Consider the following 13,159-nt stretch of genomic DNA (forward strand, 5'->3'; position numbering starts at 1 on the left):
ATATGCAATTTAAATACACCATATTTATTAATGTAATACATGGACTTAGGGCTGGGACAACGCGTTGACGTCATCGCAAAAAATACGTAGACGCAAAAAATGCACGTCGACTCGTCGGACCCAAAACAAAGATGGCAAAGAAACAACACGAGTGGCTCCTCAGACTATCAGAAGTGCAAGGCGGCATGCACTCGTTCCTCTAAAGTATGGGAATTCTTTAATTTAAAAGGAAACAATTCCGTGATATGTCGTCTTTGCAAAATGGAGATGGCCTTCCATTCTAGCACCACGGCAATGCACCAGCATCTGAAGAGGCGCCACCCGGTTGCACCAGCAGATGACAGAGCACCGTAAGTTTTTCTTCAACTCCCCACTTTGCACTCGATGTTGAAGTAGGCTATAATACGTTGTCGACACCTAAAGTTTTCGCTTATAGCTATTAATAATGCGCTTATAGCTATGAATGTCGTGAAAAATACATAGAGGACACTGACAACGCGCTGACAGACAGGACCAAGCAGGTAACATTTAATAAAGTCTCAACTTTCAAATTTGGTCATTCAAAGAAAATTAAACCATAAATAGGCCTACTATTTTGTGGCTCTTTAATGTGTCGTGACAGATTCCCTCAGTTAAAGCTGCTCGTGATCCGATCATCTTTTCCTTGGTTAATTTATAGCATCAAATAGGCTAAACATGAATGTAGCCTACATCAGAAGGACTGTTGTTTTAACCGCGGAATGTCAGTACAGTAGCCTACAATCCATTATTCAAATTCAAATCCACCGACGTTAATCTTCTCTCTCCTGACTACTTTGTCGGACAAAAATGGCGTATTATGATTGATTGATCAGATCGCTAGTCAATCAAACTCCCGGCAAATTTTTGCTTTTTTTTTTACATTTTATACACCCCCACCCCCGATGAAACCGGTATTACCGGTGTTGTCACAAGTCGATTAATCGAAACCGAATCGGACTGAAAAAATGAATCGTTAGATTAATCGTTTAAAAAAATAATCGTTTATCCCAGCCCTACATGGACTACATTAAAAAAAAATTTAAAAAAATTCAATGTCACCAAAATGATGAAAAACAAAAGATAAAATTTAATTTGTAAAATGAATGTCTGTAATTTAACAAGTTAGAAGGCCCAATAATGAACCGCAATAGCTGAAAGAGAATTTCTATCATACTGTACGCAAGCAAAACGGACATTATAACTGAACTATACCCAAATTAATTGAAATCGAACTATGATATCGTGATGTAGTGTGATATATCGTATCGTGACCTGAATCGCAAAATGTATCATATCGTGAGGTGGCCGGCGATACCCAGCCCCACATATGAGTGTATCGTTTGAAAGCTTAGAATCTGAACTTTTCAGAGAATGCCATTACTTTTTCCTTTGTTATACAAAATAAGGCCTAAATTTGGCCTAGTGGAGTGGTGGTGGTGTAGTGGACTAAAGCACATAACTGTAAATCAGAAGGTTGCTGGTTCAATCCCCACAGCCACCACCATTGTGTCCTTGAGCAAGACACTAAACTCCAGGTTGCTCTGGGGGATTGTCCCTGTAATAATTGCACTGGATAAGTCGCTTTGGATAAAAGCATCTGCCAAAATACATAAGTCTCCTTTATGCTTCGATTATTGCTGTCGTTAGCCCAAATACCTAAAATCTTTATATCTGCTTTTACCTTATGCAGTTTTCTAAAAACAATTAGCCATTTTTTATTTTTCTGTGAGCTTGCTTGGCTGAATAATCCAGTGTTATATTTTAGATGTCCATAACAAAATATGCCATCCAGCAAGAAAAGCATGCCAAACAATTCATCATAAAAATATGTTTTTGAATACAGTTGATAAAGTGTTCAATGAAATGATGAGGGTGGTGCATAAACTGAAAATTAGACAATGTATATGGATGAGCAAATCTGTGACAGCTAAAATATGTTAGAGCGCCACCTACCTTTCAGATCTGTAAATTGTGATGAAACGTGATTGAGAAAAAAAACTTTTTTTCTAGTACTTGCTGCCATCTAGTGGAACAAAATAAGACTTTTCAAAGTGAGAGAGTGATCAGAACCATAATTACATGATTACAAATTACATGATACAATATTACTTATGAATAATTTGAGGGGGGTTCTGAAAACATTTTTCAAAAAATGTTGCATCTAGTCCAGTGTGTGTGTGAATGGTGAGCTTTTAAATTTGAGTGAAAATTTGCAGGCGGTAGCCCAAAAAGGATCAGAGTTTAACGAGTTGAGATCCCAGCATACTCACTCTATTCATTCTTCACTCAGAGCCAAAAAGAAGATTGAACGAGCTGAGCAATGGTAGGCCTATACTGTTTGTGAACATTCCGACAACACCTACGCCATTAGTTTAAGATTCCGATCAAAGAACAGATTTCAAATAAGCAGTTAAATCTGAACACAGTTGCATCATAAAGTGTGTTCTTCTGGGTCCTGAACCACCAGTTAAAAAAAAACACTGTCCTAGTGTGTTCAAATGTACAATGCAATACACAATACTAAATATTATCTACATTGGGTACTAGACGGACTGAAAGAGCAAAGTTAAATCTGTGTAAATCACAGTGAAATGCTATTACAATCTAGTGGTACTTGTTCTTAAAAATCATCATTTTAACCTTTATATTGACAGAATAAAGGCACAAAAATACTCTACGCAACTATGTGAACGCAGACGCACCTTGCAGCACAAGCTCGATTTTACACGCCGTTGCGTTGTGAAATGTGTCAGCGCTCAATTCATAACACAACGCAAGTACACGCTGCATTCTCAGCGTTGCTGCAGGGGGCGCTAGTGGCTTTTCTTTCCATCAACAACGGTCTTAGCGGACTCAGGCAGCCATTTGAGTTGACATTTTTTTGAAAATGTATATATGACTTTTTGTCCCCAGTCCATTCAAATGAACTTGTTTTGTTCTCTGTGTCCCTCCCCACTCCTGAACTCTCTACCACATCCGGGCTGCATCTGAAAACGTAGGCAAATTAATTACAGTCTAATCAGTTAATGGCTGAACTGACAACTGTTTTTAATGAATGGAACTCAAGGAAACTGGTGCCCAACAGTTTGAAAAGCACCTTATTTTCATCCTCCATATACATTAGGGCTGAAACGATTAGTCGACGCTATCAATAACATAGTCAATAAAAAACTATTTATGACAAAAATTAAGTCAAGAGTAGCATGGAGGTTTGCTCCTGACTCAGGAGAGGAAGAAACCAGCTCACGGTCCAGATGCACAATCATTCCGGAAATAGTTGCCATCAGGGGCATGGCTTTCCATGAGCAAGCACATGTCATCTGCATTTTAGGGTCCTTCATAGACAATGAGGGGAATCCCTGTCCATTTTCATAACATTCTGGGGGAAGGAGAGTGAGACAGAGTGCGCAAATCTGTCCTCTAAACTGAAGCCAAAGAGCATCTGGCTCTCAACGTTGAGCTGCATAGCTTCCATGACCTTCACCCTGTTATACGAGCACAAGTTATGTAGATTGAATAGTTGTGGAAACCCAAACCCTGTGCTAGTCCCTGCACTCTCATCTCAATGGCTATCACCTGCTTCTCACAGCCCAGGGCCAAAGCCGAGGAGAGACCTTCCTGCTGGTAACCCTGGAATGTAGATTGTGTGTCAATGATTTACTCTGCTAAATGCCTGTGTGGGAACATTTTTCTGTATTTAATGGACACACTGAATGCTTGTGATAACAAGGCGTCCTTTCATGCCTCATTAATACCCAGCATTGATGTTTGGCTTCACAGTTTGAGAATGCCTTCGAGTCTTAAGCGGCCATCAACAGTGCATGAAAGTCCTACAACACACCAACAGGGCATTAACATGATTTGCCATCTTAAAAGGAATAGTTCACCCAAAAACTGACCCTTTGCTTTATAGGGGAGATCAGGGAGTGCTGTAACATGGGGTAACACAATCAGTTACATCAGTAAGAAATTAGCTACAGGGGTGAAATCATTATCATACACGACTAGAATTTGAAGTGACTTTGTGAGACAAAAACTATTTTGAGGAAGAGTAAAATGTCACATTGCTTTGCACAGTCAACACATTTTTCAAATTTGTTCGGCGTTTTGATTTAGTTAATCTTTACCATTTTAAATTAAAATGTTTGTCTAGGTTTGTCTATCCTTCGTACTACCCGGGTAGTAGATGGTAACAACACCACTCTTTGAAACAAAATGTTAGAACACTCCCACTGATCTCCACTAGTTTGAATGAATCTTGAGACTCTGAATCAGTGATCCAACACTGACACCTATTGGTAGGCACAACCAATGTTCTTTGATTTCTTTACATGAATACACAATTTCATTTAGTTTTATCAAAATAATGACATCACTAAAAGCCATCTGCCCTAACACCGTACTTTATTTTATATAAATAGCTATAAAAGAAAAAAGAATGCCCAGGGCTGCGTTTCCCAAAAGCCTAAGCAGATTGTAGAAACCACTGGCGTCATGGTCTCTATGATCAATTTAAGCTTGCGATGATTTCGGGAAATGCAGCCCAGGACATGGAGGCTGAAGGTTAAGTTCACCCTTGAGAGCATCTCGACATATCCCAATGGGAACACTTTTTCCAAGTCCACCGTTATTTGCCATTACAGTCAAAGCCTTTAATATATAACTACTGTTGGTTAAATTTGAGAAAGGCTGCAATAACCTACAACAGTAGCCTAAATGCCTAAAAAGCTATTTAACTATAGATATGGAGAACATACTTTCAGGTGACATCGTCTAAAAGCAGTTTAACAAGCACTATTGAATTGTCCACAATTAGACCAAGAACGTGGATTAAAGGAAATGGGTTCAATTTTGACCATGTTGATTTTAAAATCAAAGTTCATGTTTTCATATGTCTCTCTTTAGGGTGTTAAAGTACATTTAAGTTACTCATTCACTTCCAACCTACTACTGAGCTTTATTTTTCATTATTTCCATAATTGGAGCAATTCAGGGAACACAAAACACCCCCTCTCTCTTATATTTAAGATGACAAGACAACGGTCAGGCTTCCTTTGAACCAACAAATAAAATAAAAATGCTCTTTGGAAAATGATCAAATTATGAATTATAAAAGTTATAAAAGTAAACCATGACTCCAGTGCTTAAATCAATATCTTTAGATGTGAGATGATAGGTGTTGTTGAGAAACAGATCAGTATTCAAGTCCTTCACCAGCCCTCCCAAGCCTCTTCTCTCCTAACAGTTCTTCTTTAGTTTACCTACTCTGCATTTATAGTACATTTATATTAAAAAAAGGACTTCAACATTTATCCATTTCTAATCCACACCAATCATATCACTTCTGAAGAATATAGATTTAACCACTGGAGTCATGTGGATGATGCAATTATTTACTTTTTGGACCTTTCAAAGTTCTGGTCACCATTCACTTGCATTTTATTGACCTACAGAGCTGATATATTCTCCAAAAAAATCTTAATTTGTGTTCAACAGAAGAAAGAAAGTCCTACACTGAGCAGGCCCAAAAAAAATAAATAAACCTCTTGGTATCTCAGATTGGCACATTCAGCTCAAAAGAACAGTCATCAACATCTTTATAAAAGTGGTAAGTTTTTATTGAATTTAAGGCACAATACAATTATTATATTATATGTAATGAGCCTGTGATGTGTCATTTCGCCAGTTTAACAAAATCATGATCATCACTCAGCGACAAGCAGTTTATCCCAAACCTCAGTAAGTGTACACCACATCAGTCCATGTCAGGTAAGTGCCATTTCTACAATACAGCCCCTCTGTAGATTTACTTTAAGTTATGGTTTAGTGTAGCGCATGTATTTCTTCCCAGAAGGCACCTCTTTTGCTGTAAAACCAGCTGGGAACAGCTTGTTGGCCTCTTCATCTGAGAGGGAAGGGATGACCATGACTTCTTGACCGGGCTTATGTAGGGAGGGAAAACACATTTATTCAAGGCATCGATCCAATTTAGTCCTGTTAAATTTACATTAGCTCAGTTTTTATCCCACTCCCCACCTGACCACATAGGAAAGTTAACAGAAATCCTATTGAATGCAGCATTGAAGGAAATAAGTCAATCTACTCTTGACGGCTCCATACACCTAGCATAGTTGCTAAGGCTTAAATTAAATTCTTACCTTCCAGTCCACAGGTGTAGCCACCTTTTTCACTGCAGTCAACTGTAGAGAGTCTACGGCACGGAGAATCTCATCAAAGTTGCGCCCCGTAGTGGCCGGATAGAGAATAGACAGCTTCAGCCTCTTATCAGGACCAATAACAAACACCTGAAATATAATAAAAGGTGGTAAATAACTGAACCATACAATTGTTTAAAAGTTTCACCTAGTTTCTAGCTGGTAGTTTAACTGCATAACACCATACCAATCTTTTTCAGAGGTTCTTGTTCAGCAGTTTTAATACTATACAGTTCAGTCTTCTCTTGGCCAGTTTCTTGTGGTTTTCTGGACCTGAACACTTTTACAAAGGGCTGCTGTGAGGCTAAAGTGCAAGTTGTAACAGAGACTAGATAAAACAACTCTGGAAATGTTTAACATTGCAGAACATTATCAGAAATGTAGTCAGGCAGATCACGGTTTCACAATTTTGTTTCGCTTCATGCATTGGCCGTGACTGAGGAACTGCAAGCAAAAATCACATCTTTACAAGCACAAAATTGCCAAGAGCAAATACTAAGAAAAGAATGAAAACTCACACAGCGAGCAGTGAGGGGCATCCCTAATTTGTCCTTCTCATCAGGGTCCAGCATTCCCAATAAGACAGATAACTCCCTCTTGTCATCTGCTATGATAGGGTATGGCAATAGACCGCATGCTTTGTCTTGGTTGAATGCCATAATGTCCTTGAGAGATCAAAACATATCGGAATAAGAATAATAAAAGTACATAAAAAAGGGGGGTGGGGGGAGAGAGAGAGAAAGATCAAGCATACTTAGTAACACATAACACAAAAAGTTTTTATTTTTTTGTCATTTAGTCACATTTTTAGATATGGATGAAACAGTTCGTTGCTTAAACAAGACCACAAACGAAGGAAAATATACAGTCCATACCACTATGAGCATTATTTCAGTAAACCTTTGCTTATTTGGAGTGTGATGTTGCACTCGTGCTCTCGCAATGGAGTAAACAATGACTAATATCACACAAAACTAAATACTGTGAGAATTGGGTGTCTGCTCCATTCACAGGAACTCAAGAGTTCAGCCAAATGTGCATGTAGGAGTTTGTCTAAAAAAAAGAAGTCTAAGTAAAAGAGACACTTTGCACATATAGATTGGCCATCAGTTGTTTAAGGCATAGTTCACAAAAAAAATTTAAAATTCTCCTCTTTTACTCATGCCATCGCAACTGGGTATAACTTTCTTCTGCTGAACACAAAAATATGTTTTTAGAAAAGAAAAAAAAAATCTCTGCTCTGTAGGTACAATGCAAGTGAATGGTACCAGAATTTTTAAGCTCTACAATCCACATAAATGCTGCATAAAAGTAATCCAAACAACCCCAGTGGTTAAATCCATGTCTTCAGAAGCTAAATGAAATGTGTGAGTGAGAAACCGATAAATATTTAAATCCTTTTACTATAAATTCTCCTCTCTGCCCAATAGGTGTCGATATGCATGAAGAATATGAATCACCAAAATATAATTTGTGTTCTGCAGGAAATAGAAAGTCTAGGGAAGCACCAGACCAAAGAATTTCCTTGTCGACTAGCAGGCATTAATTTAAGCCATTAGTCGACTAGACGCATGTTTATGATATTAATTTAAATTACTTAAATATATATATTTTGGGGGGCATCAGAAAATAGTTGGAGTTCCAGGACTGAGAAAGAAAATTATAAGTAATATTGCTAACACTGTTCTACATTACAGAGAAATACTAAACCATAATAATGAGCCTTAAAAATATAAATTTTTTGAAGCGCACGCACGAAGCAAGCCACAGCTGCACCAGCAAAAGCGGTAATGATTCTGAATGTGTCGGAAAAACCGGCAAGCAGACTGTCTGAACATTTTGTTAATTCATAGAGAGAAATGCACATTAGTGTTGTGCCGACAGACGATTATCTCAGGTATTGCCAATAGCTGCTGCCTTTGACGATGCCAAGATGATATTTGGTTTGTTTTCCCATGCATTTTATTACTATTATGATGATACTATTATTACTATTATTATTATTATTATTATTATTATTATTATTATTATTATAACCAAATTAATATTACAAATAATTTGCCTGTAGACATACAGACACACACTTGAAGAAATAATTATATTATTAAGAACCGATGACAGAAAAGCATCTATGGACATATATGACACGCTGATAGGGAGCCGTGAAGTCTCGTGGAACACGCTTATCTAAAAGGTTCTCACTCTTTGTTTCTGACTTAAATGTATGTATTTTTTGCAAGAACAGTATCGTCTATGAGTGCTGCTCTCAGTTTGCTGATCTCTGTTCAGGAGGTGCTTTGAGTTCAGTTCACTTTATTTCCACAGCAGTTCATTGTGAGCGCAACTCTGCAGCCTGAACATCAGTGATTAAAACATAAAATAACACAAACACGTTCACCTCGAACCATGATTTATATTTCAGTGATTATCATTGTAATTATTATTTTTACATTTATAATCCATAAAATGTAATCATTTTTTCAATAAATACATTTTCAATGCAAAAATCACTAAAGCAAGAATAACCGATCCCTCAGCCCAGGGGTTGCCGATTAATTGGATATTGCAATATATATATAAAAAATGAAAGGAGGGAACAAAACTAATTTATTCACACACATTATGCATTTTCCTGACACAACGAAATACCCAACAGGTCGATAATGCACAGATGAAGTAGGTTATTTGCAAGAGATGTTGACAACTGTTGTAAAACCATCTTTCAAAGAGTTGAACACACATTTTACTTGCACTTAATTGTTAAAATAAATAAAAAATTGCTTTATTGTGTAGGCTTAACCCCAACTATGCTTAATGAAAATTACCCCACAGTACCACCTAGCATCCCACCAGCAGTAATACCGTAATTTTTATGTGGGGTTTTTCTGCGACCAACAGACTCTTCTCATCGACTAACCTTTGGTCGACTATCAGGGGGCAGTCCTAAGAAAGTCATACACATCTGGGATGGTATGAGGGTGAGTAAATAAGAATTTTCATTTTTTGTGAACTACCCCTTTAATGTCTGTGGTCAAAACAGCTTTCGGTGCTTTAGCGCCACCTGTTTGGCTGGTTTTGAGAACTGCAGCAGCTCCTGACACGTGATTCACAGCTCAAATTGTATTCTGTGCTGTTTCTTCACTGGGAGAAGAAAAAAAAAAGTAGTATACACACTCATCGAAATAAAAGCTTCACTTTGTCGGCGAGCAATTTGGCGAGAATGTTCGTTCCAGGTGTGAAGGGCTCGTTAGGAATCCATTGTTTCCATGAAAAATGTAAATCACGGCAAGAAATTGTGGCGAAGGCTCGCATTTGGTGTGGAAAGGCCTGAAGTCAGCTGAAGAAATTCTTCAACTTTTGCGATTATTGTAAGGTGGTCTTGTCTGAACCAATCAAAGAAACCCTTTGTGTCCACTTTTAAAGTTCCAGGCCAACGAGCTACAAGATTATTAAAAAGTGCAGCATTCATCATTTGCATGGAATTAAGGAGGGCACATGTGACCTCGGGAATGCGTGTATGAGCATAATAGACATGTACAGTATCGCCGGTGTATGAGATTTAGGCTAGAAAAGAATGTGTTGCAGTTGGTGAATGCATGCGTGTTATAATAGCAGACCTGACTCCATTTGTGGTGGTCCTCCACACTGTCAATGGACAGTGCGATCATCTTCACATCACGTTTCTTAAACTCGTCACTCAGCTTTGCAGCACGGGCTAATTCAGTCGTACATACTGGAGTGAAGTCACGTGGATGTGAGAACAAGATACCCCATCTAAAGAGATAAAAGAAATGGGGGGCAACAAAAAAGAAAGGTTAGAATGCATGCTTTTCAAGAGTGAAAAAGGTGCATTTAAAAGGACAAGATCAATAGGTAAGGGGAGATTAAGGATTGATATTAATGGTCACTGCCTAAAAAAAAATCATGCTAGTATTTGTCCTCCAACAGCAACAGGTGGCAAGTTGCGCCAATACAACAGTAGTGTCTGAAGAGCGTATGGGTGAAGTGTATTTTCAGTTTTGTTTTCTAGAAATGTATAGGGCAGCACTTCTTATTCAAGAGCCAACAGAGATGTTAGGACTGCAGTTAAAGAATCTGCACCAAACTATATGGACGTCACATCGATTAATGATCACAATGGAATGAAGTTGCAAACTTATTTGCCATCTGTCACAGGTGTCCATGTTCACAGTATATACAGACTGCATGGCAAGTCTTGAACATTTTAGGGTAACTCAACTTAAAACGGTCAAAAACAGGATTTTGAAAGTCTTTTGCATTCTTACAAAACTTAAATTGGGAAATGCAGATAAAGGGATGCTGCTAATCATCCTTTTCAATTCTGCCTGCCTATGAAATAAAAAAAAACATTAAGTATTTGCATCTGTTAAATGCTTCAACTCCATCTTCTGCTATCTCTTCTCTTGGGAAGGACCTCTGAGACACACCATTTGCATTATTTGGCTTGAAACAGAGACCACAGAAAGGCACCCTTCTCTGTTAGAGAATACATTAGGGCCAACGGAGGACAGTTACACAATCTGAATACAAGGATGCAAAAAACTTTTCAGTCAGTTAATTGACCCCCCCAGATTTATTTACCTCTCAGCTCTGAAAAGTCAATAGGACATAGGAGTTCACCAAATTCTCTCATTTACTCACCCTCATGCCATCCCATGTGTATGGCTTTCTTTTATCTGCTGAACACAAATTAAGATTTTCTAGAAGAATATTGTAGTTCTGTAGGTCCATACAATGGAAGTGAATCATTTTTGGGTGAATTATCCCTTTAACGACTCCTTTATTTTCCTTACTATGAATGAATATTACATTTATATAGCACTTTTCTGTCACTACACTCAAAGCGCTTTACATGGTGAACAGGGGACTCTCCACCACCAGTGTGCAGCATCCACCTGGATGATGCGACGGCAGCCATAGAGCACCATTACACTCAACACACACCAGCTGTTGGTGGAGAGGACAAAGTGGAGAGATATAGCCAATTAATGGATGAGGATTATTAGGAAGCCATGATTGATTAGGGCAAATGGGGGGATTTTGGCCAGGACACTGGGGTTACACCCCTACTCTTTTCGAGAAGTGTCCTGGGATTTTTAATGACCACAGAGAGTCAGGACCCCATCTTACTAGCATATTAGGCTACATTTCAAAACATCTAATACCCGATTTTATCCAATTTATGCACTTATGAATGATATACCAGGCTGGCTTGCACAAAAGTGTGTGTGAGATTGGATGTCCATTACATTTGTAGACACATATGCATGTGATGGCACACTTGTATCATCAAAGTGCATGATGCATCATGTGCATATGATGCATCATGTGCATGCATCAGTGTGCATGAGATATGCCTTGTGTGATATCTCAACTTACATAACTGTTCAATCTTCCATAACCTTCATTTATTAAGACTTAAAGGAATATGGGTGAGTTCCAAACACTTTAAACTTCGAAATGTGCTACTTGCAATGACTCGTCAACATATCATGAATTGGTGAAATGGAGCATACAGATTTATTGCATCCTTTTTCAATAGTTACTGCTACAATATACTAGATATAAAAATAACATAATACGGTTTGTTTTGTGTAATCATACGGAGTGCATACATGTGCTGCTTATGTCATCTCATGCAATAAAAACAAGATTTGTGCCAACACTCGCATAACAATAGACAAAAGCCCTCGTGACAGCAGATTACTTGGCCTCGTGAAAACTTAACGTGATATCGATGATTCTGTCCTATGGACTTTCTTTAAAGAAAACGAAAACATTTTGAATGAAAATTTCTACTTCTAAAACTATTTGAACTTGACTGATTTGTAAAGCGACGTCAATAATGACGTACAACGCTGGAGGGGGACATGTATCACTGTGTATGGGGAGTCTATATGGCATTTCAAAGCTTGATGCAGTAATGTATTGATATTGCTCAGGTGATATTTAGGCTGCACATCAATCACCTGATTAATTCGTGACTGTCTTTATAAAGGCGTGGGCTATTACACCGCATTAAATATGAACTATCATGCCCAGCTGGGCATACACTCTCAATATATTAATTAATATATTCTGCTACTTACGAATTTCCCAAGAATTCATGAAATTTGATCTTCCCGATCGTAGTCTCTGCTTCAAAGTCAGGGAACACGTCTCCCAACAGAATTCCTGGCATGTCTGCAGTCAATCTTGTTGCCACATGTAACCATGGAAGATAAACTTATGTAGCAGGAAGACGAAGTGGGCAGCGAAGTTTTTATTGGACGAAACAGTGTTACGTCATCCTCGTGTCTCGAGTCCCAAGATTAAACGAGTAACTATATTAATTTTCAGCGTTTGAACATTTGCGATTATGCTGTCTGTTAAGTATAAGGTATTATTTAAGCAAAACTGAATTGAGAACATATTTATAAAGGGATGGTTATCTTAAAAATGTAAATTATCTTACTTCTGCTAAACACAAATGACGATTTTTATTAGAATATCTGAGCTATATTCATCCTCACAATGCAAGTGAATGGTGACTGAAACTTTGAAGCTCCAAAAGCACATTGTTAACAGTACACGTGGGTTGTTTTTCCAGTGTATACACGCAAAATAATGCTTTTTAGCAGTACACTTAACACACACACACACACACACACACACAGCTTTGTGTGTGTTTCTCTCTCTCCCCCTCCAGCAGATTGGACTGTCCTTTTATCCCTCTCTCTCACCGAAACACAAAACGGCTGTTAGAGTTGATGATTTACCACAGGTGACAATTTTTACTGCACTTTCACTCCTGGCTCGATCACACCCTCGCCGCCATAGCTTGGTATGTACCCCACTTAATACTCAAAGGTATACAGTATGCTCCTGCTCGATCGAGGGCGGCTTGTGGTGCATCTGGGATT

At 38.2% G+C, this 13,159-nt stretch overlaps 1 protein-coding gene across 1 annotated transcript; it reads right to left on the reverse strand.

Moving 5' to 3' along the window:
- Positions 1 to 5,623: 5,623 nt before the first annotated feature.
- Positions 5,624 to 12,498, reverse strand: prdx6 (peroxiredoxin 6). The gene is made up of 5 exons (XM_052098224.1): positions 12,347 to 12,498; positions 9,854 to 10,010; positions 6,755 to 6,901; positions 6,180 to 6,326; positions 5,624 to 5,963 (listed from the first exon to the last, which is right to left on the reverse strand). The coding sequence occupies exons 1-5, from the start codon at positions 12,436 to 12,438 to the stop codon at positions 5,838 to 5,840; spliced, it is 669 nt and encodes a 222-aa protein (XP_051954184.1). The 5' UTR covers positions 12,439 to 12,498; the 3' UTR covers positions 5,624 to 5,837.
- Between the last annotated feature and the right edge of the window lie 661 nt (positions 12,499 to 13,159).

The sequence above is a fragment of the Xyrauchen texanus genome, chromosome 30 (genome assembly GCF_025860055.1).
Source record: "Xyrauchen texanus isolate HMW12.3.18 chromosome 30, RBS_HiC_50CHRs, whole genome shotgun sequence".
In the NCBI taxonomy this organism is placed as follows: Eukaryota; Metazoa; Chordata; class Actinopteri; order Cypriniformes; family Catostomidae; genus Xyrauchen; species Xyrauchen texanus.